The sequence below is a fragment of the Sciurus vulgaris genome, assembly GCF_902686455.1.
Source record: "Sciurus vulgaris genome assembly, chromosome: 5".
NCBI classification, from domain to species: domain Eukaryota; kingdom Metazoa; phylum Chordata; class Mammalia; order Rodentia; family Sciuridae; genus Sciurus; species Sciurus vulgaris.
Window position 1 is genome coordinate 150,161,083 of NC_136465.1, and position 25,562 is coordinate 150,186,644.

Sequence of the window (25,562 nt, forward strand, 5' to 3'; positions counted from 1 at the left end):
AATTGCTATATGGAACTGGAACCAAGCCTGTGGGTGTCGGGGTCCATGGGCATCAATAATATGGTCTCCAAAGAGAACACGGACTGCAGGTGGCCCCTTTGGACTTTCAGACGTCTTTTCTACTTATCCCCAAGGAAGTCAGGAGAGGAGCCTCTCAAGTGTGGGGCCCAAGGTGGGGGCACTACTTGCCTCGGTCTCAGGACAACACTGAACAGACCACAGCCTTATCCTCTAAATCATCTTGGGCCTTAGCCCCAGGGGACCTTGAGATGCCATCTGGTTCTTCTCACACAGACCCATGGACTCTTCGGAAGTCCTTTGTGCTCCAACTACTTTTGGACGACGCCTCCACCCCCACCACCTTAACCATAAGTCACAAACAAATGTCAGGCAGCCAACTTCTTTCCAGTGTCTCATTCCTGACATTATTCTTCAGTGTGAAAATGAAACTGAGTTTCTCATTTTCTCCAAATTCAGAAAGCTTGTCTTTTCTTGACATTTCATCCTGCCCCAAGGTGATCCTACTCTTTCATCCTCCCCCAAGGGGAAGTGGGGAGGATAGATATGTATCATACTCAGCAAGCATCTTAAAGTCGGTTCTCCTCCCTCACGTCCCCGAAGAAATCAGGGAACTAGGGCCCCGTTACTGTTTTCAACTCAAACCCGACTGACTCCTCATTCCTGGGCCCTATTATTTCCTAATTTTATTAAGATTCTCTTTTTTTGAGGTAGGCCAGCCTGTAGTCCTAAGACTGAAATCAACTCCAGCTGAACCACCAATGTCACCATGGTGACCCCTTTTTCTGAGCCCAGTCGTGTTTTTCAGTCGTTGGCACCAATGCTACTGCAGACCCCTCCATATGGCTGCCCTCACTGTCAGCCATATTCTCCTCATCCATTCCCCACATGCTTTTTCACTCATGTTAAATTGTGTCTTCTTCATCCACTTCTCTCATACTCGCTTGAGAAGAACGCTTCTCAGGGAGTCTGATATAACTTTTCTGTTCTAAGCAAGTACCACTTTCTCAACCAGAATTTCTTAAGAACTCTCTTCCTTATAAGCTGTGTGAACCATCATCTGGCTGAAGTGTATGGACTGGCCTCTGGCAGTAGGTTTATTTATTTCAGCCCTTTAACACCTCCTACACGAAGACCAGGCTAGTCCTAGAAAATGCAGGGTGAACAACAGGACCAGCTTCATGGGCATTGCGACCTGTGCATCAAGGGCACATGCATGTGGGTTCGTATTAATTCTGTCCTCCAGCTTTGGGCTTTGAAGTCCAGTGGGACAATGGAGCGCAGACATGAGCAGAGGTCCACCCATATGCCTGCCTACCACTCATCACCACCCCATTCCCATGCAGCATCTGCAATGCTCCATGAACACAGAAGTTGGGAATCTATACTATTTGGGAATTTGGCAAGACAGAAAGCTCATACAAGGCAAGCATGTCACCTCAGTGACTGCTGTCCACACTTAGGGACTACACTTTCCATTCCAACCAGAACTTGCTTCAAATGCATAAAGAAGACAAGGACGTTCTAGCTCTTCTTCTCTCACATCCCATTGCTCCCCAATACTTCCCTGTGAAAGTCAGTCACTTACTCTTAAAATAATGATGTAGAAAAAAAAATAGAAAAATGGGGAAACCAACAGCTCCTTTTCCTTTTCATCCTTCCTTATTCATCAGCGAGCAAAAGGTAGGGTGTTGGTAGAATGTTGCAGATCAGAAAGGAAAAACAACTGAGCTCATTTTGTGTAGTATTTGCACTGTCCTGGTTAAGAAAACACAATACATAAGTATTAATGAACTATGAAACAGGAAATATATCACTTTGGTGATTTTGCATGCCAGAAAATGCTCATGCTTATGTTTGCATTGAAAACTGGCATCACACAGTATAAAGATGAACCATGGAATTCATGCTAATAATTTCAAATGTTAATGTTTTTTTCTTAGAATTAATGAATAGCAAATTTAAAACCTCAGAGCAAATTTTAAACACCAAGTTGAACGTGAGACTGCAGAAGGAAAAAGCATTGTATTTGAGTACCTCTAACTGTACCCTTTTTCCCGCTATTTGAACAAGAGGCAACACATCCTTTTTGAACCAGGACATGCAACTTATGTCACCACCCCTGGTGAGCAATGAAAAGAGACTGAGTGGGACAGAGGCTGGAATGGAAGGGGTCAGAACTGGGCCATAGCCCAGCAGGATGCAGACATTTGTCTAAAGGCCCATTTTGATACCAACATCCCACATCCCTCACTCAAAGCCCTTCAGGGGTGTCCTATGTCACTCCGAATTAAAGTCAAAATTCTCACTATGGCTCTGTCCCTCCGACACCTCCCCCTCCCACCTATCTGACCTCTTCCCTCACATCTTTTCTGAATTTCTTCTAACCTACCAAGCATTCTCCACCCCAGGGCCTTTGCATGTACCAACACCCTTCCTTAGAACTATTTTGTGCCCCAAATATCTGGAGCACCCACGTGTTTGAATACTCAGGTATCTCACCAAAGGTCACTACCTTTCTTGATCTCTTCATATAAAACTAACAACACTACACTCACCTTGCTTTATTTTCTTCCTTAGCATTGTTCACCACCAGACCTATCACACATAAGTTTATTTCCTTGTCGTTCTTGGTCTCCTTCCCTGGAATGTAAGCTCCATGAAGGTAGAGACTTTCTCTGTTTTGTTCACTGCTATATACTTAAACTAGTACAAATATTTGTTAAATAGATGAAGCTAATATACTTCCTAAAGCATGAAGTCATTTAGATTGAGATAAGGAAAGCTTATTTAATGTGGAGGCATAAATCTGGATGAGCATTCGTATTACAAAGTTATCTCCCTTGGAACCACAAGTGGTGCCTGATGTCCAAAGTCAGGAAGTATTCTGTTTAAGGAAATCCACCCAAACAGGGCGCCAAGGAGCCTGGGGCTGGGAGAGGGGAAGTGGACTCTGCCTTTAATGAACCGTGCAGTCACAGCAATGAGGAGATCCTCCTAAAGTCTCCAGTTCTTCAGCTATAAAATGAACATGCTTTAAAAGTGCCTGCCCTCTTTACCTCACAGGTTTCTCTGTGTAATAAATGAGATCATAAACGTAAACATCTTTTTTGCAAAGCTGAAACGCTAAAGAACAGCTAGGAAATGGTCTTTGTCCTGCTAATTAAGGAAACAGAGGGATCAAGAGGGGGGTCTGGTTGGAGGGGACAGAGGACTGTTAGGCCATTTAGCTAAGGCTGGTATTTAGAGAGAAAGGAATGAAAGAAGCAATGCAGAGCAGCAGATGCAGGTCCTTGTTGATCTCTCCACGGTGACCCCCATACATCTCCCATTTGACATGAATGTCACTGAGCCCAATTAGAATTAGCCTTTCACATAACATTCAAATTCCTGGACTTCCGAGGACAGCCATATATGGGAGGAGCAGACAGGGCAGATAAGAAGAGAGGAATGAAAAGGCAAAAGGTTACAGAAAAAAATGGAGGTTTTTATATTCCCTCACACAAAGGACAAGATGTTTCAACAAATCCTGTAACTTTGGAAAAGGATTAACTAAAGGATATTTATTCAAGTGGCAGACCATTCTCTTTCCCAGCATTTCTATGTGTGATGGGATTTTCATCATCATCATGATTTTTTTATTTTACTTCCAGACTGTATTTTTCAGTGTCTTGGTTTTTGTTTTGTCTTCTGTTGATTTAATTTTTTATTTCCTTTTGTTACGCTGTCCATGCAGACTAATAAATATATACGGAGCACAAAAGCCACTTCATGCCCCCAATTTAGCCTACCTTGACATAGATCGGATCTCTGCAAGTCAGCCCTCTCGCCTCCGCGAGAATGTATTTTTAAAATTCATTTTCATGCTAACAATGCCCCTGCAAAGATGGTAAGGCATAGAAAATCACATTGTGCATGATTTCAAGCCAGGGAACAGAAACATTTCTGAAGGCACCCTGAGATGCTGAAATGAACCGTTTTGGTATTTTCAGACCTCCAGATTCCTTAAGCAGAACATTTTAAAAACAAAAATAAAAATGGTTTGACGTGTACCAATGAAGGGAGGTAGAAGAGACTGTCAAAAGTGGGCAGCCTGACAGTGCTCCTGACAAGGGAACCCCTGCACTCTATTTTTAAACCAATCTGTGTAATTTAGGAGAGAAGTCACCCTGTCTCCTGATAAAGCCTTCGGGGGCGGCTGGAGGATAAGTTTGCAGTACTAGAAATGGCAGCGACACCCACGTGGAGCAGGCTGAGCTGCAAGATTCTGCCTTTTCACAGAATAAAAAGAAAGAAAAGAAAAAGTGTACATTTCCTGAGAAAATGCACAGAAAAACGGAAGCAGTCTCCAAAAGAACAAGCACAGAAGCCCCCAGAGCTTCTGAAAATGATGTAAAAACCACCTTCTTGGTTTTGGTAACAAGCAAAAGATATGTGTGACATACAGCTTGATAGTATGTAGAAAAATCTGTAGTGGGCATAAATATGGTTGTTTTACATCGTTCTATTGAGAGAGAAAGAGCAAGTGGGATAGAGTTGGAGCACTGCCTCCAATAACTACCCCTTTTCAGGGGAATGGTGATAGATGGACATTCATCTCCACAGCGAAGAGATGAGATGATTTGGCACAAGCATCATGGAGTCCCACCTTCCAACTTTCTAGTTGCCCGTGTTCCTCTGAGTCGCGTAAGCACTCAGAGACTTAGTTTTCCTTGTATGTAAAATGCAGTCTCTGGCCAGGCACAGTGGCACACACCTGCAATCCCAGCAACTCGGGAGACTGAGGCAGGAGGACTACAAGTTCAAAGCCAGTCTCAGCAACTTAGTGGGGCCCTAAGCAACTTAGACCCTGTATCAGAATCAAACACAAAAAGAACTGGGGATGTGACTCAGTTAAGAACCCCTGGGTCCAATGCCCAGGATCAAAAATAAATTAATAAGTTAAAAATAAATACATACTGTATAAAATTGAGTTGATGACATTGTACCTTGAAGGGCTGCTTTTAGGATTAAATAACAGCACAGAGTAAACAGCATTTACTAAATCCACAGCAAAGGGCATGCTCTGGGCATCTGCCAGATCTCCAGTTATTTGAAAGTGTACTTAGTATTTGGGACCAAAATGGGCATTTCATTTATTCTTCTTGACAATCAAAAATGGCTCAGGTGCCTCCTCCCCAGACTAACTCATAATCCTGGTTTAAAATTTGACTAAGACCAATCAGAATCTTCCCCCCAACACGCACCACAAATACACACACAAACATAGACATGTGTGCACACACACAAACACACACACACACACACACACACACACACTCTCCCTAGGCCACAGCCAAGAGCACATACTGTTCCAGTGCCAAGCCCTGGGTGACCGACCCTGACATGGGCCCCTAAGGGCAATTGTTTGACTGAATGGAGCCTCTTATTAAATATTAATTTCTGTCAAACCAGATTACATATGAACACAGCCTCATTGTGATCACTACTATGATTTCTGGAAACATAAGCCCTACTGTTGCCAAAAGTAAGGGGCAGTTTAGGACAGTTTAGGACAGTCTTGATCTCTGAACACAGTCCCAGGTTTGAGGCTCACAAAGGCACTTGTCCCCTGGGGACTGAGGTCTGCCCACCGTCCACCTCCTGCTCCTGCCTGCCCCACATACTCTCCACGGCATGTTCTTAGAGATCAGAAGCTTGTTCCTCAGTGCAGACATATCTGGCACCTGCCATTTCAGACAGGGCATGCTTGCCCTTTGAGAGCTTAAGGTTCTCCCTCTGTAAAGACAGAATATTAACACCACTGCCTAATTTACAGGGCTGATGTTGGGGAGTGAGTGAGATAATATATGCAATGGCTTTTGAATATACAAAGCAAGTGCTCAATAAATACCCAACCTATCCCCTACCACCTCCCAGCCTAGGCATCCCTATAGAAATATTGTCCTTGGCAACATTTCTTCTAAATTTAGGGTACTAAGCCTAAATATTCCTGTATGGGACAGGGGGTTCATTTTCTTAAAGGCAGTAGGTTGAAGAAAACAAACTTTGTGGGATGCAGCTAAAGGAGTGACTGAAGGGAAAATCATAGCTTTGAGAGAGGGAGTGTGTGTGTGTGTGTGTGTGTGTGTGTGTGTGTGTGTGTGTGTTTTAGGGGTAGGTGGAGAAAAGAAAGACTAAAGTGAAGAATCCAAGATTCCTACATTAGAAGCTAGAAAGAGCCAGGCACAGTGGCACATGCCTGTAATTCCAGCAACTCAGGAGGCAGCAGGAGGATTGTAAATTCATACATTTGAAACCAGTCTCCACAGCTTAGTGAGATCTTGTATCAAAATAAAAAATAAAAAGGAACAAGGATGTAGATCAGTGCTAAAGCACCCTTGGGTTCAATCCCCAGTACTGAAAAAAGGAAAAGAAAATGTAAATAAAGAAATAGATTCAAACAGTTTGAAAGAAAGGAGACATTACTGTTATCTGGACTGAGATGTAACTCAGTGGAAGACAGCTTTTCTAGGATGAGTTCCTTACCAGGCCCTGAATTCAATCTCCAGCACCACAAAAATTTAAATTAAATAGGAGCTAGAAAAAGAAAAGTAAGTCCAAAATAAATTGAAAAAGGTAACATTCAAATAAGAGCAGAAATCAAAGAAATGGTAACAAACTAAAAATTAACATAATAAAAGACTTGGATAAAGATTCTCAAAGTGCCCTTCTTTCCCAAAAAGTTCTATAATTCTAAGCACATTAAGGATATCAAATTCCCAAAGACTTTCTTCTTATCTCTAGGTGACTCATATTTAGCAAACATTCATTTATTTTCACGTCTCACCTAAGCAAAATCTTATACAAGATCTTACACCCTTAGAGCACAAGCAAGTATACATTTTCTATCTAATGAAATGCAGTGACCTAGACCTTTTAAAAATTCACTTTACAAATAAATGTATTGAGTCTGCAAAGTCCATGACACTGTGCTTTATTTATGTAGTTCATAAATATGCACAATGTTGCTATTAGTTCATGCATTCTACCAATAGTTATTGAGCATATGGTATGCACCAGCACCATTCCAGGTTACAGGTTAACAACAATGATACTTACAAGGCAGGTATTATCATTTCTATTTTATAGTTGAAGAAATTGAGGTGCTGAGAAGTTAAGCAACTAGTTCAGTATCAGAGAGTAAAGAGTTGAACAAAGATTTTTAACCCATGCCAAAGCCTAATTGTTAACCAGTATGCTGCCTGAAAAGACCATGCCACAAAGACCGAGGGACACAGTTGAACCAACATTTATAATAGAATATGAGGTATATACAGTATCAACAAAGACAAATTTGTCAAGACCATATTAAAATCAACTCCTAAATCTGCTTAGAGAATTCAGAAGCTTCCCAGGAGAAGTGGCATTTGAGCTAAGACTTGAAGGAAACAGAGATATTTACTAAGAAGACTTGAAAACACTTCATTGCATTTAAGCTGCAAAATGACCCTGGCAAGGTTACCATTATGGCTCTTTCATAAAAGAGAAGACTGAGGTGAAGAGAGATGAGAGAACTTGCCCAGGAGCTTACAGTTACTATAGGGACATGCTGGGACCTGTGCTGAGCTCTTCTTCTTGACCTTTGATTGCATGACAAACCTGAAGCTTGGAAAGCTCCACCCCAACACTATTGCCACTGGGTCTTGCCTAGGTTTGGTATTAGTTCGTGCATTAGAAGTGAAGCTGGGGTGTACACACACTGCAAGCCCAAGTAGGTTCCATAAAAAAGTTTTCTAATTTACCAGAGCAAAGTTTTGGATTCTGAAGAGGACAGAGGCTTTAGGAAAGAAACAGAAAAAATTCATTTGTTTAGGCACGTGTGGAGAACTTCTTTGTTCCAACCAAGGTAAATATATGGATACTTGAAATAAAATAATAAAACCCTAAAAGTCCTGATTATCTCTCCAAATTGAAGAATAGGCTCCAAAAAAAAAAAAAAAAAAGAAAGAAAGAAAGAAAAGAAAATGCTCTTTCCCTTAAACTCATTTTCCCCCAAACTCTCCCTTCAAGGGATTTACCCACTGTCCTTAAACTAAGTGAATGACTGACCTCACCCTAGTTTACCTTGGATGGCATGATTTTGAGGCTGCCTGAGCTTCCTCTGTCCTTCTGTGACCTGCTGATGACCTGTGAGTTCCACCCACTTTGGTTAGGGCCTCTCCAAGCCTCAAATCTACACATCAGTGGGATTCTTTATGGCTCCTTCAAACCTTATTCATTTAGTGATCCCACCCACTTCCTTTCTTGTTTCTCTGACCCAATGGGCTATAGGCCACTTCTCTTCCCCAATGCAGGCAGGCTCTTGTGGGTCAATGGTGATTTATTTATTTACTGTCCTTATGTTTTGTTTGGTTCACTTTTATTTGTTTTTGTATTTTCTCATGGTGAAGTAAGAAGCCAGATTGTATATTTTCTTTCCCTAATTTATGGCTCAGTGTGGTTGAGGTAGCCTTCTGAATCCTTTGACTTCTCTTCCTAGATTAGCCTTTGTTTTTATTGGAATTATAGGCCTGGCCACAACAGATGATCCTTAGGCTCAAAAATTCATTTTGATAAGTCAGAAACAATGCAAGAATCATACTACTGCATTAGCATTGCTAAGACTCAACACCAACAAACAGTAAAAAGAACAGTTTTTGTTTGTTTATTTATTTATTTATTTTAGAAAGAAGAGGAACAAAAGAAAAGAATGTTTAAGTCAATTGGCTCAGCTACACTTCTTTCCTATCTGCCCTTAGAAGAGTAAGAGAAAAGCCTTTGGTAAGATTAACCACCAGCAGAAAAAACCACAATTCTCAAAGGTAACCTTGAAAATGCAAAGGGTATTTGGCAGAAAGGAAGTGAACTGCACAGAGAAAATTGTGGTTGTGTAAAGAATTCTACAGATTTAATAAACTACAAGGAATGTATTTAAATGAATTTTGTGATGATAGAGAAACAGGATTTAACTCCATGTCTTCCATTCCTCCAAGAACACGCCATGCCCGCCTGCACGTTAGTGGCCATCAACCAGGAAATATTTAGTAAACAGAATTTGTACTCCATTTATTCTAGGTTTACTTTAAGAAGCCACTTATCTCTTTTTGAAGGACTTCCCTTGCCAATCACCTTTTGGAAAAAGCCTACCAGACACTCCCTGAGGACGTGCGGAATCCTAGGTCAACAGCATGTGCTACAGAAATAAACAATTAACTATCTACAGCTCTGGATCTTCCCTTTTCCTTCCAAAGACAATCACTCTTTTCAGAACAACTGAAGCACATACGCAGGTATGCCTGCATGCACGTGGGTCTACACACACATACAGAAATGGTCCCTTTCGAACATTCTTTGAAACATGACGGACCATAGATTCTTTTCCACCGATGATTTAAGCCTAGAACACCCAAAAGAAATAAAAATTTTGAAAGTAGAAAGACCTTCAAAATTTATATTGTTCAACATTCTCATTTTGCAAAAATGATGGAGATATGAACCTGGTATAAATTTATTCTGAAGAATGTATATTCCCCCAGAAATTTGAGACAAGATTAGTAACTCCTGTGGTTTCTTATAGGGGCAATACCAAAGGCTCTAAAGTCAGACTAACTTGGGTTCAAATCTCAGCTTCACTATTTACCATTTTAGCAATGCTGGGCGAATTTATCTCTCTCAGTCTCAATTTTGCCATCTGTCAAAGGGACATAATGAGAACTGAAGGGGGTCTCAAATACACTAGTCTGAATGAGGAGTTTTTTGCTAAACTTCTCTGATCTGCTTAAAAGCATAGTCTCCCATAAGTATCCAAATGTCTAGCTGGGTACCATGGCCTATACCCTCAGCTACAGGAGGAACACAAGTATGAGGACAGCCTGGGCAACCTAGCAACACTATGTCTCAAAATGAAAAGGGCTGTCTGGTGATGTAGCTTAGTGGTGGAACACTTGCTTAGTATACATGAGTCCCTGGGTTCAATTTCCAGTAGTTTGAAAAAAAAAAAAGAAGGTCAAATGTCATAAACTCCCTCCCAGAAATTTCATAACCAGGAAAGTCTGACTCTTAACACACCAGAGAGTAGAAAGAAAAGAAATAACCTAAACGGCTTTGTCACAAGACTGTCATATCTCCCATCTGTTCTCCCAAGTGCCCATTCATCTTCCTTCAAAGTCATTTATTTTCCCATGACCAGCCCTCTCCCTCTCTCCCTCACCTATTACGAATCACTTCCATGCGTCATCTTATGAAAACCTTTTTTCTTGCTAATTTGTCTTTTGTCAGTTTTATTTGTAGCCCCCTCAAACTGAACCTGAGAGAGTAATGGAAAATGTTTTCCTCTCCAGCAGAGCTCACATGCATTGTTTACTAACAGTGATCAAATCACTGTTGTAAGCACCCTGAGTGTATTAATTCATTTAATTCTGTGCCCTTATATTATCTCTATTTTAGAGATAAAGAAACAGAGGCATAGAGAGGTTAACTTGCTCCATGTCAGCCAGCCAGGAAGTGGTGGAGCCCAGAACCTTCCAGAACCATGACATGAGAGCAACTTCTGCCTCACTCGAGCATGCAAAGGTTAGATGAGATCATCGGCATGCAGCATCCATTCTGGCACAAAGGAAGGCCTCCACAAATGTAGATTTCGTTTTAACTACAGAAAATCATCTGTTAATTGAGGTTGATGAACTAGTGTATTTCTGTTTCTGATCTAGGGATTAGGGTAAAGTTAGATTAGGTAAAGAATCTAACCTATGAACAACAATTTGTGTTTTAACTAGCTACATCTTAACAACCAATGCAGAAGGGATTGGAATTCCAGAAAAAAGGCAAGGACAAGAGACCCATAGGATAATAAATTGTCAGAGTGGTCCAGCATCACATTAACATTCCAGTGATTAAAAAGGCACGGTTTTTGTTTTGTTTTCCCACAGAACAGTAAGATTGGTCTCCACCCTGATATAACCTGGAGAGCGTATGCCACAAATTCCCACAACTCTGAATCTTGTAATGACAAATTCAGCTCCCTGGCTACCCTCATCCTCATCCCAGGGAAAAGAGAAGCCTTTCAGATGAGCAACCCCCACATCTATGCGGAGGGGCACTGAGCAGATGGTGAGAATCTCCGCCTTGGAGTAGACCTGAGGACAGATACCAGCTTTATCGAAAGGTTCCTGGGGAAAATTCAGCAAGTTGCTTAATTAAAACTCTGGATTTCTGTTTTCATCTGAAAGATGAAGACTTAATATTCCTATAAAACCTACTTCCTAATGTAGTTGGGTCAGCTGCATGGTAATGTACAACTTCTGTTCTTCAACAAACTCAAATTTGCTTTGTGATTTATCAACCTCTTACAGGGAGTCTTCCATGATTTTTCCCTTCCCCAAACAGAGGGAAATTCTCTGCTCCTCTGAATTTCTGCAGGACTTCTTCTGGATGCTTTATAGAAATAGTTAACATTATCCTCAATGAGTCAGTCAAAGTGCCAAACAATTTTTGTGGATTTTCTCATTTAATCCCAATAATATTTTGAGATAAATACTGTTATTATCTTCACTTTTTAACAGATGAGAAGAAAAAGCTTAGTGAGATTAAACAACTGGTCTAAGGTTACATCAGTAAATGCAGATAAAATTAATGTTTGAATCTGAATCTAGAACCTATGTTTTTAATTTCATGTTCCTGGTTACTGTACATCTTATAATGATTTGTGTCTGTTGTTGTTTTCTTATCAAGAACAAAAGGTCAAGACTTACATTGAATTTATCTTTTATGACCCCCAGAATATTCCCTGAATATGACGGGTTACATATCATGGAACTAATGAATGGGGAATGTGTGTATGGTATAGATCCACTCCCTGGAATCTCATTCTTCACACTTTATTTGCACTGTTCTAAGTGTTTTTTATCAATTGTCTCACTGCATCCTCATGATTCCATCAACTGTTATTATTCCCACTGCATAGGTGAGAAAACCAAGCCTCAGAGAGACCAAGTAACTTGCTCATGGTCAAACACAAGTGATGGATATGAGTTCACATCTGGGAATACCAAACCCACTAACCCAGGACCTCACGTGTGCTAGGCAAGAACTCTATCACTGAGCCACACCCATTGCCCATTGTCTCTCTTGTGAAAACCTTTATGACTCGAATAGTTTCTGTCAGGAAATTCTAGGGTCCTTAAAAGTATTAAACCTGGATAGAGATCTGTGTCAATTCTTATTTTCCTTGTAGGAAGGGTTTGGGAAGAGCATTCTTATTAGAATTAGAGGAGAAGGATAAGGACTTTTGAAATTATCATAAAAATATTTTCATAGGAGGCTCATTGGCTTTTTAAATCAAGTCCTAGTACGCCTAGGTTTGTGAATGGGTATTCTAAGGGCAGATTGAAAGTGTAATCACTGTTCTGTTTAAAGATATATTAAAAATTGTGAATGTAGCTGGGAGCATTGGCACATGCCTGGGATCCTAGAGACTCAGGAGATTGAGGAAGGAGGAAGGCAGGTTCAAGGCCAGCCTCAGCAACTGAGTGAGACTCTCAACAACTTAGCAAGATCCTCTCTTAAAATAAAAATATAAAAGGTACTGGGGGGCTGGGGAGATAGCTCAGTCGTTAGAGTGCTTGCCTTGCAAGCACAAGGCCCTGGGTTCGATCCCCAGCACCACAAAAAAAAAAAAAAAAAGTACTGGGGATGTAGCTCAAATATAAAGCATCCCTGGGTTCAATCCCGAGTACCAAAATGAATAAGTAAGTAAGCAAATAAATAAATAAATAGTGTATTTAGTGGATTTATACATAGAACAGTCTTGCTTACAAATTTCCAAAAACAATTTAAATATCGGTAAAGTGAAACTTCAAATATGCAGAGGACAGTCAGGTTTGCTGGCACTTAAAACACCAACCTGACAAAAAATAATCAGGGGAGTCCCTTTGCCTGGTCATGGCTGCAGTAGAAAACCCACCTTCCATCGGGGGAACGGAGGCCTCCAAGTGCAGACGTGATCCAGGAAAGGACGATGGCATCATTGCCGACCATTCCCTGAAGAGGTGGGTCCAATGTATTGTGGCAGTCACAAAAGCAAGCATCATCAGGAAGGATGTTAAGAACAAAATAGAAAGTACGATCTTAGGCGTGTCCGCACACACGCACACACATACACCCAGACACCAGAATTCATCTGCTCCAGAAATACAGCATATAGTTCCAGTTACTGAACCTCAAAAATGCCATAATGAACCTAGAAACTGTCCAGAGACACTTAAACTGATTAAGATTTGAAAAAAAATTAAAGAAACTTTGAAATGGTTTACCCTGGAAAGACAAAATGTGATCAGTGGGCCAGAGTCTCTAAGATCAAAAGGGGCACTGAAACAGTCTATGGAGCTTGTAACACCAAGTCCTAGCAAAGACACAGAAGCCCTGGTGAAATTAAAATCAAGTGATGCAGGACAATTCATGTTTTCAAGTGCTATTCCAAAAGTCAAATAATAAACTAGAAAAAAGTCTACAGTTGTGAGTCTGTCATAGCTTATGTGTAGTTACACAAAATTCTATGCTCTACATTTGATGTCTGTGTTATGGGAAATATTTGTCAAGATCATTTCACTGTTCTTTGAGAATACTGAGAGATGAGATGCTGGATTAAATTAATTACCAATTTGATACACATGGCAGAGCTGGTAATCCCCAAACTGGACAATCAAAAGACTCACCTAGAGATCTTTTGCAAAAAAACAGATTCCTGAGCCTCATTTCCAATAATCTGACTCAGAAGGTCTGTGGCTTAGCAACCCCAAGGGAAAGTCATTTCCATACATAAATTCAGATTGCAATATGATGAATATGATCAGCTGGTCCCATCCCCAAACTAATACCGACATCAGAAAATGGGGCACTTCCGGGCCTGGCTAGGGTCTTATAGTGTTCCCTATAGTGGGAATAGAGTTTTCTCCAGAAAGGAAAGTTATTGATTCGATAACTTGGATGAACAAATTTCAAACGTAACATTTTCTCCATCAAAATAATGTTTTTTATGAAAATCTCTTTTAATAGTTCAATCTAAAAAATGTTTTGATGGCATTGCTCTATTGTTAACATAAAAACAGATGAAAAAAGTAAAATTAAAAGAATATTGACAGCAGTTATTGAAAATGGTGCTTTCAAGATGGGACCAAGAGACTAACACAAGCAAAGCTTCTTTTGATTTATCTCCTTAGGATCCCCTTTTTTTTTTTTGGCAGTTCTGGGGATTGAACTCTTCTACTGAACTACACCCCCAGCACCATCCCCTCCCTTTTTTTTTTTTAAGACAGGATCTCACTAAGTTCCCCAGACTTAGTCCTACTGGGATTACAGGCCTGAACCACTATGCCTAGCCTCATTATTACTTTTTTTTTTTTTTTTTTTTTTGGAGGGAGATGGTATTAGGGATTGAACCCAGAGACACTTAACCACAGAGCCACATTCCCAGCATTTTTTTATATTTTATTTTGAGACAGAAACTCACTAAATTGCTTAGGCCTCACTAAATTGCTGAGGCTGACTTTGAACTTGCAACCCTCCTGCCTCAGGCTCCCATGCCACTGGGATTACTGGTGTGCACCACTGCACTGCACCTAGCACTGCTGCTTCTTACAGTTTTACATTCAAACATCTTCCATGTAAGATGTAACATTGTATTTTCCAACGATGACTGCAATAATATTTTCTATTCCAACTATTCTTTCAGAGTCCTGTCTCTCCTCCACTAAAAGTGTATTTTTAAATCCCCTCTCCTTGAACTTCTGTATAGCAGAAGTGACTTCTGAGCCCAGATCATAAAAGTCAATGCAACTTCCACCTGGCACCCTCACTGGGATTTCATCCATGGAATCCAGCCACTGTACTCTGAGGAAATTTAGGCCACATGGAGAGGAACCAAAGTCCTGGGCCCCAGCCCTGCTGAGCTGCAGTGGCCAGCAGTAGTTTGCCAGTGAAGTTAAAAAGGGATCTTAGAAGTGGGTCTCTTGGCCTGAAGTTGAACTGCCCCAGATGATACTACACTGAGCAGAGATGGGACTTCTCTAGGGACCCTGCCCAAAGGCAGACTCATGAACAAACTGAATGATCATTGTTGAAGCCACTAATTTCAGAGTAGTTTGTTATAACAATAACTGAAACATAAAAAATAAAGTGACAGGGCACTCCCAAAGATTCTTTTCGTACTTTCCCTTCTTTCTTTCCTTTTTGTCCTATTAACGTTTGCAATAGAAATTAAACTGTACCTAATAAAAAACAATGATATGGATTGTAACTCACTGATAGAGCTCTTGTATAGCCTGTACATGGCCTTGGGTTCAGTTCCTAAGACACCCCCCCACACACACACACACACACGCACGCACACACAAAATTGATGTAGCAAATTCTTAAATTTTCTCCAAAAGCAGGTAGGGGTTAATTCTAGTGAAGCAAGAACCTTTTCCAGATTTGCTTTGTGTCTTTTAAGATATCATTACAAGATAATGTACTGCTATTCATTTTTCCTGTGTGTCTGACTGACTTCAGTTTTGGAGGAATGTTATTTCAAAACTTTTCTAGTGCATCAGAATTTTTTTTTTTTTTTTTTTTTGTGGCACCAGCAATTGAACTCAGGAGTACTTAAACCTTAAACCGCATCCCCATCCCTTTATTTTATTTTTTTATTTTAAGACCAGGTTTTGCTAAATTGTGAGGGCCTCACTAATTTGCAGAGACTGACCTAGAACTTGAGATCCTCCTGCCTCAGCCTCCACAGTCTCTGGGATTACAGGTGTGTGACACCATGCCCAGCAATAATAAGCAATGGATATACTACACACCTTCTTCAATGGTATTTTCTACAAGTAGAGAAGTGGGTGAGTCAAACTGCATACATGTGAACTATTAATCCTTTCTCATGTAACTATTCAAATGCAGGATCTAAAATGTTAGTTGGCTTTTGAGGCAAAGAAGGACATACAGAATGTGTCCCTCAAGGAACCCTCTTTGATTTGGGGCACTAGCAGAAAGGTTGAGTAGCAACGTCTAGAAATATAACATGGCTCCCTCCTTTGAGGGGTCCTATTAATGTCTTTAGCTGCCCTTTATTTTTACCTTGTTTCGTTGAACCAGTGCAACACACATCAAGGCCTGGGTAAATATTTGTGAATTGCTCAAACTTTGTTCTGTGCCCTTCAATCCTCTTAGGAAATCAATTTACTAACTTTAAAGAAGTTTGAAGATTCATTCATCAAAACTGGCTGCTCCAGAGCCAATTGCAACGTGAGCAATGAGGACATAGGGGAGTAAGGGCATTTGAAAGCTTTGCAGGATCTTTTAGAAAACAAATACAGCCATGTGGGGAATTGCATGTGAACTTATATCTAAAATAATCCTTGTGAAGCAGGATGGGTCTGCAGACTGACTTTCTAAGGAGAACTTTTCAAGAATTTCGTCTTACAGGTAGCTACCACATGACCTGCCCTCTATATGTCCTCCCCCTTCACCATGTCTACCCTCACCTCTCCAGCCTACCACCTGCCCTTCCTTTGCCCATCTTCCTCTCCCACGTTTCTTTTGGAGGGATCAGAGTATGAGAGTGAGCTCCTTTGGGGAAACTATCTTGTGTAATCTTGAAAGGGCAGTATGAGCAAGAGTCAGGGCCAGGCCCAGGCCCCGTATCTGCTTGCCAGGTTAGAGATCCCTAGGGAAATCTGTTTTGAAATTCATGTACTAATGGACTCCAAAATGAGCAACCTTTCTGTGGAAAGGGAGGATAGAAGGTTCCAGATGAACTGACACCTGGCACACCAGGTTGGGACCTTTTCATGGTTTGACTGTCGAATTTAGGTTTGGTTTGACTGTCGAATTTAGGTTTAATTTGACAGCTTCCTCTACTTCCTCAGCTATAAAATAGGGAACACCACTTCCTAGCCAACATCACGGGACTTTATAAAGAAGAGCATATACAGACGAGGACGAGCAGTTTGCAGCAGAAAGAATTAATGGTTCAAAGTTCAGTCCCCAACAGTGGTAGACAGTGAACAGGTATCCCATGGGGGTGGGCATTAAGCATTACTGGCCTTTCTCTGCTCATTTCCTCTTTGGAAAATAAGAATAACAATAGGACCTCTCTCACAGAGCTGTTTTGAGGATCAAATGAGATGCTAGTGTCCTCAAAGTACAGTATCTGGAACCCATAATAAATGTTATTTGCTTCACCCACTCCATACCTCATTTTATCACTTAGTGTCACCAATCCATGATCAGAAAGCTAGAATTTTAAGAAAACCCTAGAATGAGAGATAAACATTTCCCCATTTTACAGAAAAGGAAAACAAACAAACAAACAAACAACAACTCAGAGAGGTCAGGTACCTTGCCCAGAGCTAACTGATTCATTAGTGAGAAAGCAGGATTACAGCTCAGGTCTGCTCATTGTACCATCAGGCCAAAACTCCACTTTCATTCCTTTCAAGACTGTATTGGTATCTTTATCCCCAGATAACCCTTCCTCATTCCAATTTTAACCCGAAGATCAGCCCATACCATTAATTACTGCATGCCCTAAGTTTCCTGCAGCCCCCACAAACCTGCAGATAACATCCTCTTCCCAAGGGCCCCCCAGGCCCCTACAGAAGGCCAAGAAAGGTAGTGTTGTCTGAGACCTGCGCAAGCCTCTAATGGGGACAGCAGGTGAGGAGGGAGGGCGAGCAGCTGCCGCTGCTGGCAAAGGTTGCCCTAGTAACCATGCAGGCTCCATTCAGGAAGCCAGCCCAACTCCAAGATGCAAAATGATCCGTCTTCATGCAGCACAAAAGAGCCAGAGGAGTGCTGGTATGACCAGGAGAAAGGGAGGCGCACAGGGCGAGTGGGGGTCCGTGCTGTCAGTTCCGACCTTCCACCTTTCAGAGAAGAAAACAAAGGAAGGAGAATAGCTCTTTGAATCTTCTGGCCTATGTGAACCATAAAAACCACCCATTTAACACGAGTCCTTTGGTGGGAAGAGAGGGAAACAGGCTCCCCTCTGTTCACCAGCTTATGAAACAATATGCCAGGAGAGAGGGGAGAAACCCCAAACATTGTGACTTTATGGGGGCCCTAAATTCTCCTTGCTCTGGCTCCCTTATTCACACTGGTGACAAAGACCATTTGCTCCCAATTTATTGGAAACTTTTTTTTTTTCTCAGCTTGAGCTGCTTAAATGCTGTGAGCTCCCTCTCCCCAAATTGCCCTCAGACACTTGCTGAATGGGCCAGGCTCAATTATGCTCCTCCACAGGTTCAGCTCACACTGTGACCCTGCATGGCTTCCTGCTATTCATATGTGTTACTTCCCCTTTGTGGTAATGGCTTGTGGCACTTGGCCAGAAAACATTATTAATTTCAGAAGTGGACTGACAAACAACAAACCCACGGTGAAACGAGAGGAAGTGCTGGGGAGGCCAGCTGTGGGCTTGAGCCCAGCAGTAGGAACTCAATGTATGCAGGCAAGGAGGAAAGAGATGATAATCCACAAAGAGGAAATGCACTAAAATTATCCACAGCCCATACTTTAAAAAAAAAAAAAAGGAAGAAAGAAAAAAAAAAGAAAGAAGGAAAGAAAAAAGAAATTAGAGAAAAGAAAGGGGAGAGAAAGCAACCAGCTACTTGAGCTGCAGCTGGACAGGAAATTGCTAAGGCTGCTTTGCAAATCCCTACTTTGAACAGGCAGTTTAGGGAATGCCAGGAGCGGAAACTGTTCAGAACTGGATTAACAGGAGCCAAGTTGAACTGCAATCCACTTCTCCTTTCTGTGTGCTCCTGCTGACTTGGGACACCCAAATAAGAGACTGACTTGGTTATTTTTCTGCAGCATCTGTTTGCTTTTTATATTTAGTTGCTCAAAAATCACACTGGGCAGCTTCATGCAATTGCTATGGGTCACTTGTCTCCTAACACATTAGACTATAAACAGTTGAACTGACATGTCATATGTGCCGTTTGGGTTAAAAGCTCATCTTCCTTACTTCAGAGGAAGGAACTGAGTTCGTGTTGAAAGAGCCCAAAATGTTATGTTCTAGTTGTTTTGATTCTATACCCTCACCTTTACCTTTATTTTGGCTTGTGTACTCTTTTACACTCAGGGTGGGGAGACAAGTCAAGGACGACGACAGAATATTAAGTCTTTAGCATGGAAAGAAACAACTATTCAAAATTATCTCCACCTAAGGTTCAACAGGGGATTCTGACCTACATTCTAAACCAGTTAAGCACAAAAGCACATTAAAACAAGGATGGCAAAGTTTCATCTCAAATGCCAATGCACAATTCAAAGCCAGATTCAGGCTCAATGAGAAAACAGAACATGCCCTGTGCACATGAGGGGAAAAGACCACATTCCGGGATTCAGCATGCCTATGCTAGGATAACTTGCAGAATTGCCACATAGTAACCACAGCCTGGAAAAATAACCACCCACACATCTTCCTGACAGTACAGAACAGACAGGTTAACATGTGGCTACCACCTTATTTTGGTACACCTTCTTATGGCTGTTCATGAATTGTATAACTCAGCAAGGTAGATGCGGACTTTTCCTTGGGGGCAATAACATCTTAAATTATCCTGAAGTATACTCAACAGAACATATAAACATGATACAGTCATTCTATGATGCCATCTTGATTTGAAGCAAAACATGAATTTCATAAATTGCACCTGAAAAACATTCTAGGAACAGCTTAAAAATAAGAATTTTACCTAGCTATTCCTACAGTCAATTATCAGGCCATGGCTGAAAACTTCTAGAAGTCACTCTGTATGTAGGTAAAATTAGATACACATTCAATAGCCAAAATAGTTATTTATTAATAATTTAAGGTTTTACATTCTTATAATAAATTCCAGCTCAAAACTTTACACCATGAACTTAATGGAGCAACTTAATTCTCCCTTCTTCACAATCTGATGCATTCCACCTATCGAATGGGTACCCATGCTCACACACACACTTCCAGTTTTATACAAATTTTTTCTAAAAAAAGGAAAGAAACCAACCCAAAGTATTGCATTTGAGGTGACACTCCCTGAAGAATTTTGTACAGAGGTAATAAAACTGTTTAGCACAGCTGAAGTTAAAAAAAAAAAAAAAAATTGAGCCCATGATTTTGGTGTCTGTCCAAGATATCCCCTTTAAGACAACACAAGCCAATATATTTACAAAGATAAGGCATAGTCAAACTACACTGAGAAAAAAAATCATAAGGAAAATATATGAAAGACTGAAGACTGCACCATAACAAGGTCTTAGTGATAATGTCCATGAAAATGTCATCAGAATTGGTACAATATAGTCAAGCATGCTGCAAATATACCCTTTGGATTAGAAAAGAGCAAAATGTTCCTTTTCATTTGTTTTAAGAAGTGGCATACTGCTCTTTCTCCCTTTGGATGATTTTAAACCCATCAAAGAAAAAAAAAATACAATCCAAACACTCTGAAGTGATTTAAGATCAAATATTTACAATAATCAAAGGAAGTATCAAATTGTTTTCTCAAACTGATACCACGAATACAGAGCTGAAATCTCTCTTTGGCTCCTCTATATGCAAAGTTGAATCAGTCAGTCTTCACTGAAGACAATATATAGTTAGTTCCATTTGCAGAAGGAAACAGCCATACAAGGCCCTAAAGAACACATGCTCCTAACCCTACCATTTGGTCCTACCCTATATACCTGGAAGTCCTTGAATTCCAGTCCCTGCATGGGTAGGCTGTACACATGGGTGCAGAGCAAACCTACTGCCTGTAACTAGACAGTGAGTCCTGTCCTTCCAAAGAGAATGGAACAAATCTCTCCCTTTGTAATAACCAATTCCACACTTTGTAAACCTTGTCTAATACAGACAGCTGGTGACATTTTGACACCTGGGGCCACACACAAAGAAAGCAGCCCAGCTGACGCTGCCAAGAGAAACTGCGGAAGGAACGGACACATCCCAGCAAGATGTGTGGGGCCTTTCACGTGGATTGCAGGGAGTCCACTTGGTAGACATTCTGGTTGGAGGGGGTGGTAAAATACAGCTGCTGTGCTGGAACCCGGTTGTCACAGGGGCTGCTGAGTCCCAGCGTCCTCTCGAAGTCCAGTAACTGACCCATGAAGTTGAAGTTAGGAGAGATGTTGGATTTCTTCATCTTGACAATGTCATAAGCATCATTCATGGACAGATTGAGCTTCTGCATAAGGTAAGCCACAGTCACAGTGACTGAGCGGCTAATGCCAGCCAAGCAATGCACCAAGACACCACAGTTTTTGCCCCGGGCTTCATCTGTGAACACAAAAAGAAAAGCAAGATTTCAGTAAGCTGAACACCACCCTATGTGAATGATCAGTCTAAAACCTGAATGTGGAAGAAAAAGATATGAAACAATTGTGTGTGGCAGTTGAACCCTGCAGGCAGCAGAAAATGTATCACTGAAATAAACATGTACACTGAACACAATTACATATTTCAGATATTTTCTGAAAAGAGAGCTTTTGTATTAAGTTTCTACCAACAAAAAACTCCTTAATGTGTGCATTCTTTGCCTCAGCATGTGAATACCAGAAACCCTGCAATATGGTCATGAATGCCTTTTATACAGACAAGCAGACTGCAAGGGTCTATTAAATTATTCCCCAACTGTTGTGCAGCTAACAATGGAGGTATTCAGGCATTTTAAAAGAGAGAGGGAAGTCACAGGGGACAGCCCATTAGGAGGAACAGGATGTCGACATGGCTTGAAAATGAGTTCCTTTGTAATAGGAAATGCACTACAATGCCTGGAGATTCACTTCTCCCAGGCTTCCAGCCCACAGTTCTTCCTGCCCGGATCAGGTTACCCACACTGTCTCACTGTTACCCCGTATCAAAGTATCGCTCAACTGAATAACATTTAGCATTCATAGGACTTTCCAACAACTAACTTGGTGTCCTAAAACAACTCCTAGGTCTTTTAAAATTACAAAGCAATGCTAGAAATCTTGTCTACAATAAATATTTCTATCCAGTTTTTTCACCTTCATTCCCAGTTCAAAGACTGGGAAAAATCTGTTGTCTGATTATGAACGGCCACCTTGTTAAATGCCTGAATTGAAAGATTCAAAGAAACAAGTGTTTCAGATAGACCTGAGATTTGAAGACGTGTCAAAAGACACTTTTCTCTCCTTAGCAAGTAGTAAGCCAGAATTAAGAACACCAGAAGAATATTAGAGACCTGCCTTGGACAAATTAGCAAGTAGCAAGAACGATTACCGGCTTAAACTCTATGAATGGCCACGAGTTTTGCATTTAAAAGTCAAAACCACCACAGTTAATTAGTCTCACCTATGAAAGAAATGGCCTCGGGGAAAAACTGGGACAGGTTTTGGCTCCAGTGATCCGAGATGGGGATTTGCTTGTATTTGAACTCTCCTGCGTTCTCAAAGAGATTGGGCAAATTGGGGGTGACATTCAAGATGTACTTGATGCCGAACTCTTCTAACACGTCCAAGTTGGTAGAGTCCTTGGCACAGCCCAAGTAAAGGAAGGGCAAGATCTCCACCGGGAAGGAAGGCTGGCTGTTGGACAGCGGGCTGCCATCCGAGTCCGTTGCACTATTGGGGTCTCGGTCCAGGTCAGACTCAATGTCCGAGGAAGAGTCGGAGCTGATCCGCAGGCCCCCAAGGCCCAGCACTGGCAACGGCGGCGAGCTGCTGCTACACGAACCGTCTAGATTGGTCTCGCAGTGCAGGGCGAACTCGGCTTGGAACTTACTGAAGCCACCTGCCAGAACGAGAAAAGCAACAGTGTAACCCGAGATGCCGTAGTAGTTTTCACAGCTTGTGAGAACCGCAGCTGGGTGCAGGAAACACCTCGAACACCCTCCATTCACCTACACGCAGAGTCAAATGTAAGACACTTCAATGTGCACCTTTGGGAATTGTTAACAGTCGTCTCCCCTGAGAACCCTTATCCTTTTGAATCCGGAAATGCACAAAATGGCAACTTTTCCGAATATTGAGGGGGCTAGCAGGTGCCAACCTGCACCCGCAACAACCTCTCTGGTCCTGCACATTTAAATTCAAAATGGAATGATAGAAAAGCAGGGAAAGGTGGACGATGTTCCGAGGAAGAACACGCAGAATTTGTTAAAAAAAAACCATGGGTCACGGGTTCCTATGGCCGGAAACAGGAGTGCAGGCTGGCCGAGTTCTCCCGTGGGGAACGCTCGCGGTTCACAGCCCCTGTCTCGCCGGCGGTCAGCCCCTTGGCTAGGCAGCGCGACTCAAGCGCCAGCCTGGAGCAGCAGAGGAATTCAGCCGGCGCGCCCGGCCCGCAAGCCGGTAGCCGCACATCCCCGCCCTGCCCCGCGCGCTTACCCCCAAGACGCGTACCTTCCAGGTAGAACGCCCGGCAGCCCTCGTCCTTAAGCTTCTTGAGCAGCAGCCCGAGCACCGACTCGCCGCCCGTATTCTCGTTCCAGTCGCTGCTGTTCTCGTCATAGAGCACCACGGTGTCGGTGCCGCAGCGCCTGGTGAAGCGGTCCCGGTCCTCACCGCGCGTGAAGAGCGCGCGAACCGGCAGGTTACCCTTCTGCAGGCGCCGCAGCATGATGCCCGGGATGGCCACATTGATGGCCGACTCGATATGAGACGACTCGTACAGCTCCTGCGGCCGGCAGTCCATCAGCAGCAGCCGCTCGTTGCCCAGCTCCAGTTGCTCGTTGAGCCACGCTACTGTCTTGCTGATCGCCATTTCCGACGCGAAGGGCACGGGTCTGAGCGTATCTATCATGGGGGTCGAGCTGCGAGAGGGCGGGGTGCCTACCAGACGCCCCTCCGGGCTGGCATAGGCCGAGCGCTCTGAGCGAAGCCGCCGCTCTCGGAGCGGGGTTTAATTCGGCCTCACCTTTCCCAAGCCGAGGCTAGCTAGCGGCTGGATGCGAGACAGAAGTGAAGCCGGCAGTCTCTGCAGCCGGCTGCAGCCGCTCACTCTGGGAGTCAATGAATCTCTCTGAATGAAGCTGCCCAGACAGTTTTGTTCCTCCCCAGTGAATGAAATCCAATTAATTCGGACTCCGTGCTACTGAGAGAGGAGGGGAAAAAGTCTAGAGGTTCCTAATCCCTCCCTACAAGGCTGCACCTCAAATCCACCCGGGCGCCTTTCTCCCAGGATTATTCAAAACTCGATTTGCTCACAGCCCCTAGGACCCAGTCCTCGCACACCCCCAGCGCGAGGCAGCTCCTCAATGGATACAAACAGCGAGCGTCTCAATGGATACATTCTCCCAGCCAGCCAATGAGCGCGCTGCGGAAGGGGCTGTTGCCGTGGGGACGGGCCGGCTGGAACAGGTTGTGTTGATGAATTGTTAATGAGTTTGTCATTCACAAAAACGGAAAGGAATTTCCGCTCCGGATAAGCCCCAGTGCAAACAAGCTGCAACAGCGGGCTCCGCGGGAGGAAGGAGAAAGAAGAGGAGGCGGCGGTGGAGGAGGAGCAGGGCACATAAACCAGGGCACTTCAGTTGTCTCATGTTTCCTTCTGTTGAGAGTTCACACTTCGCGTCGGAACTTTTGCACACAAATGGTGCAATTAGCATGCACAAAAGCCCTTGTTTGCGACTCCTGTGCTCTCCAGCTTGCTTTAGGAAAACTTGTGCCGACTTTTTTCCCTTTTTATTCCCTTCAAACTCACTTGGACTCAAGTTCGCCTTAACCCCCTGCCCCCGCCCTCTTTGGCAGTGTGTGGCATTTGTTTGCCTATTTTAAAAGCCTAGCTCTGTTTGCTCTGATGTTCTTTTAGCAGAGGCTGTGTTGGGGCTAGTGAACTGCCTGGGCTTTAGTGACCGACGATGTGTTAAATGCTAATCCAACATCTTTCGAAACAAACCAGGATTTTGTTGAAACAACTTAAAGCAACCAAACGAACCTCTGGTTATCCAGAAAATCGGAAGCCTCCCCACCCAACACACAGTGTTTCGTTTTAAACCGTAGGGAGAAAAAAGCTCTTCGGGCAGTCTAAAGCTTTTATTCCTGTCCGGCAGTTGAGGCGTTATGAGCCATTGTTCCGGGGACCCAAGTCACCAAACTCCCGCCCCGCCGCAGTCACCCAACACGCGTTCAGAGTCGTGCTCTTCAAAGATTTCTGGGCAAGGAGTTCGGCTTTTGGCGGAAGAGCCGGTCTAGTAGGGCTGCCTGGGTTCTGTGCACTAAAACGTGCGGAGCACCACCAGCCTTCCCCGCCATCAGCGGGACATTGGGAAATACTCCCGCAAAGCCCGCAGGCTACAGGGCCCCAGTACGCTGGCTCAGCCATTGGTTACTGTAGATCGGCGAGTCAAAGGAGTGCCTTCGTACCCTGCCCTACATCGCCCCCTCGCTTGCTCCCACCGCCCCCCTCCCCTGTCCCGCGCAGTGCACGACAGGAGAACCAGTCGCGCTTGCGCGCTGCGCTCCTTGCCACCGCCCCACTGCCCCCACCTTCCCACTCGCAAGTTGGGAGGGGCGGGAGCCGGGGCTTTGTA

General features: G+C 42.9%; 1 protein-coding gene and 1 long non-coding RNA gene across 3 annotated transcripts in view; both read right to left on the reverse strand.

Moving 5' to 3' along the window:
• The window catches only part of LOC306660765, a 99,988-nt gene extending 92,079 nt beyond the window's left edge, over positions 1-7,909 (reverse strand). The window contains exon 1 of the long non-coding RNA XR_013763739.1: positions 7,592-7,909. This is a non-coding gene — a long non-coding RNA (uncharacterized lncRNA). The remainder of the gene's footprint in view (positions 1-7,591) is intronic.
• An 11,952-nt stretch (positions 7,910-19,861) lies between these two features.
• On the reverse strand, positions 19,862-25,353 carry DUSP6 (dual specificity phosphatase 6). 2 transcript variants are annotated; one of them, XM_079139206.1, is made up of 3 exons: positions 23,419-25,353; positions 22,385-22,822; positions 19,862-21,346 (listed from the first exon to the last, which is right to left on the reverse strand). In XM_079139206.1, exons 1-3 carry the CDS (start codon positions 23,831-23,833, stop codon positions 21,039-21,041), a joined length of 1,161 nt encoding a protein of 386 aa, XP_078995332.1. In that variant the 5' UTR covers positions 23,834-25,353; the 3' UTR covers positions 19,862-21,038. The 2 variants fall into 2 exon arrangements, with proteins under 2 accessions (XP_078995332.1, XP_078995333.1); XM_079139207.1 differs by having other exon boundaries at positions 23,434-25,345.
• Positions 25,354-25,562: the final 209 nt, after the last annotated feature.

What these genes read in the sequence shown, in the direction of transcription:
- DUSP6 (XM_079139206.1), bottom strand. Translation starts at nt 23,833, where the DNA reads ATGATAGATACGCTCAGACCCGTGCCCTTCGCGTCGGAAATGGCGATC. An exon ending in GGAAGGTACGCGTCTTGGGG is followed by an intron (nt 22,823 to 23,418) that starts GTAAGCGCGCGG and finishes TCGTTCTGGCAG; the next exon opens with GTGGCTTCAGTAAGTTCCAA. An exon ending in CGAGGCCATTTCTTTCATAG is followed by an intron (nt 21,347 to 22,384) that starts GTGAGACTAATT and finishes TTGTGTTCACAG; the next exon opens with ATGAAGCCCGGGGCAAAAAC.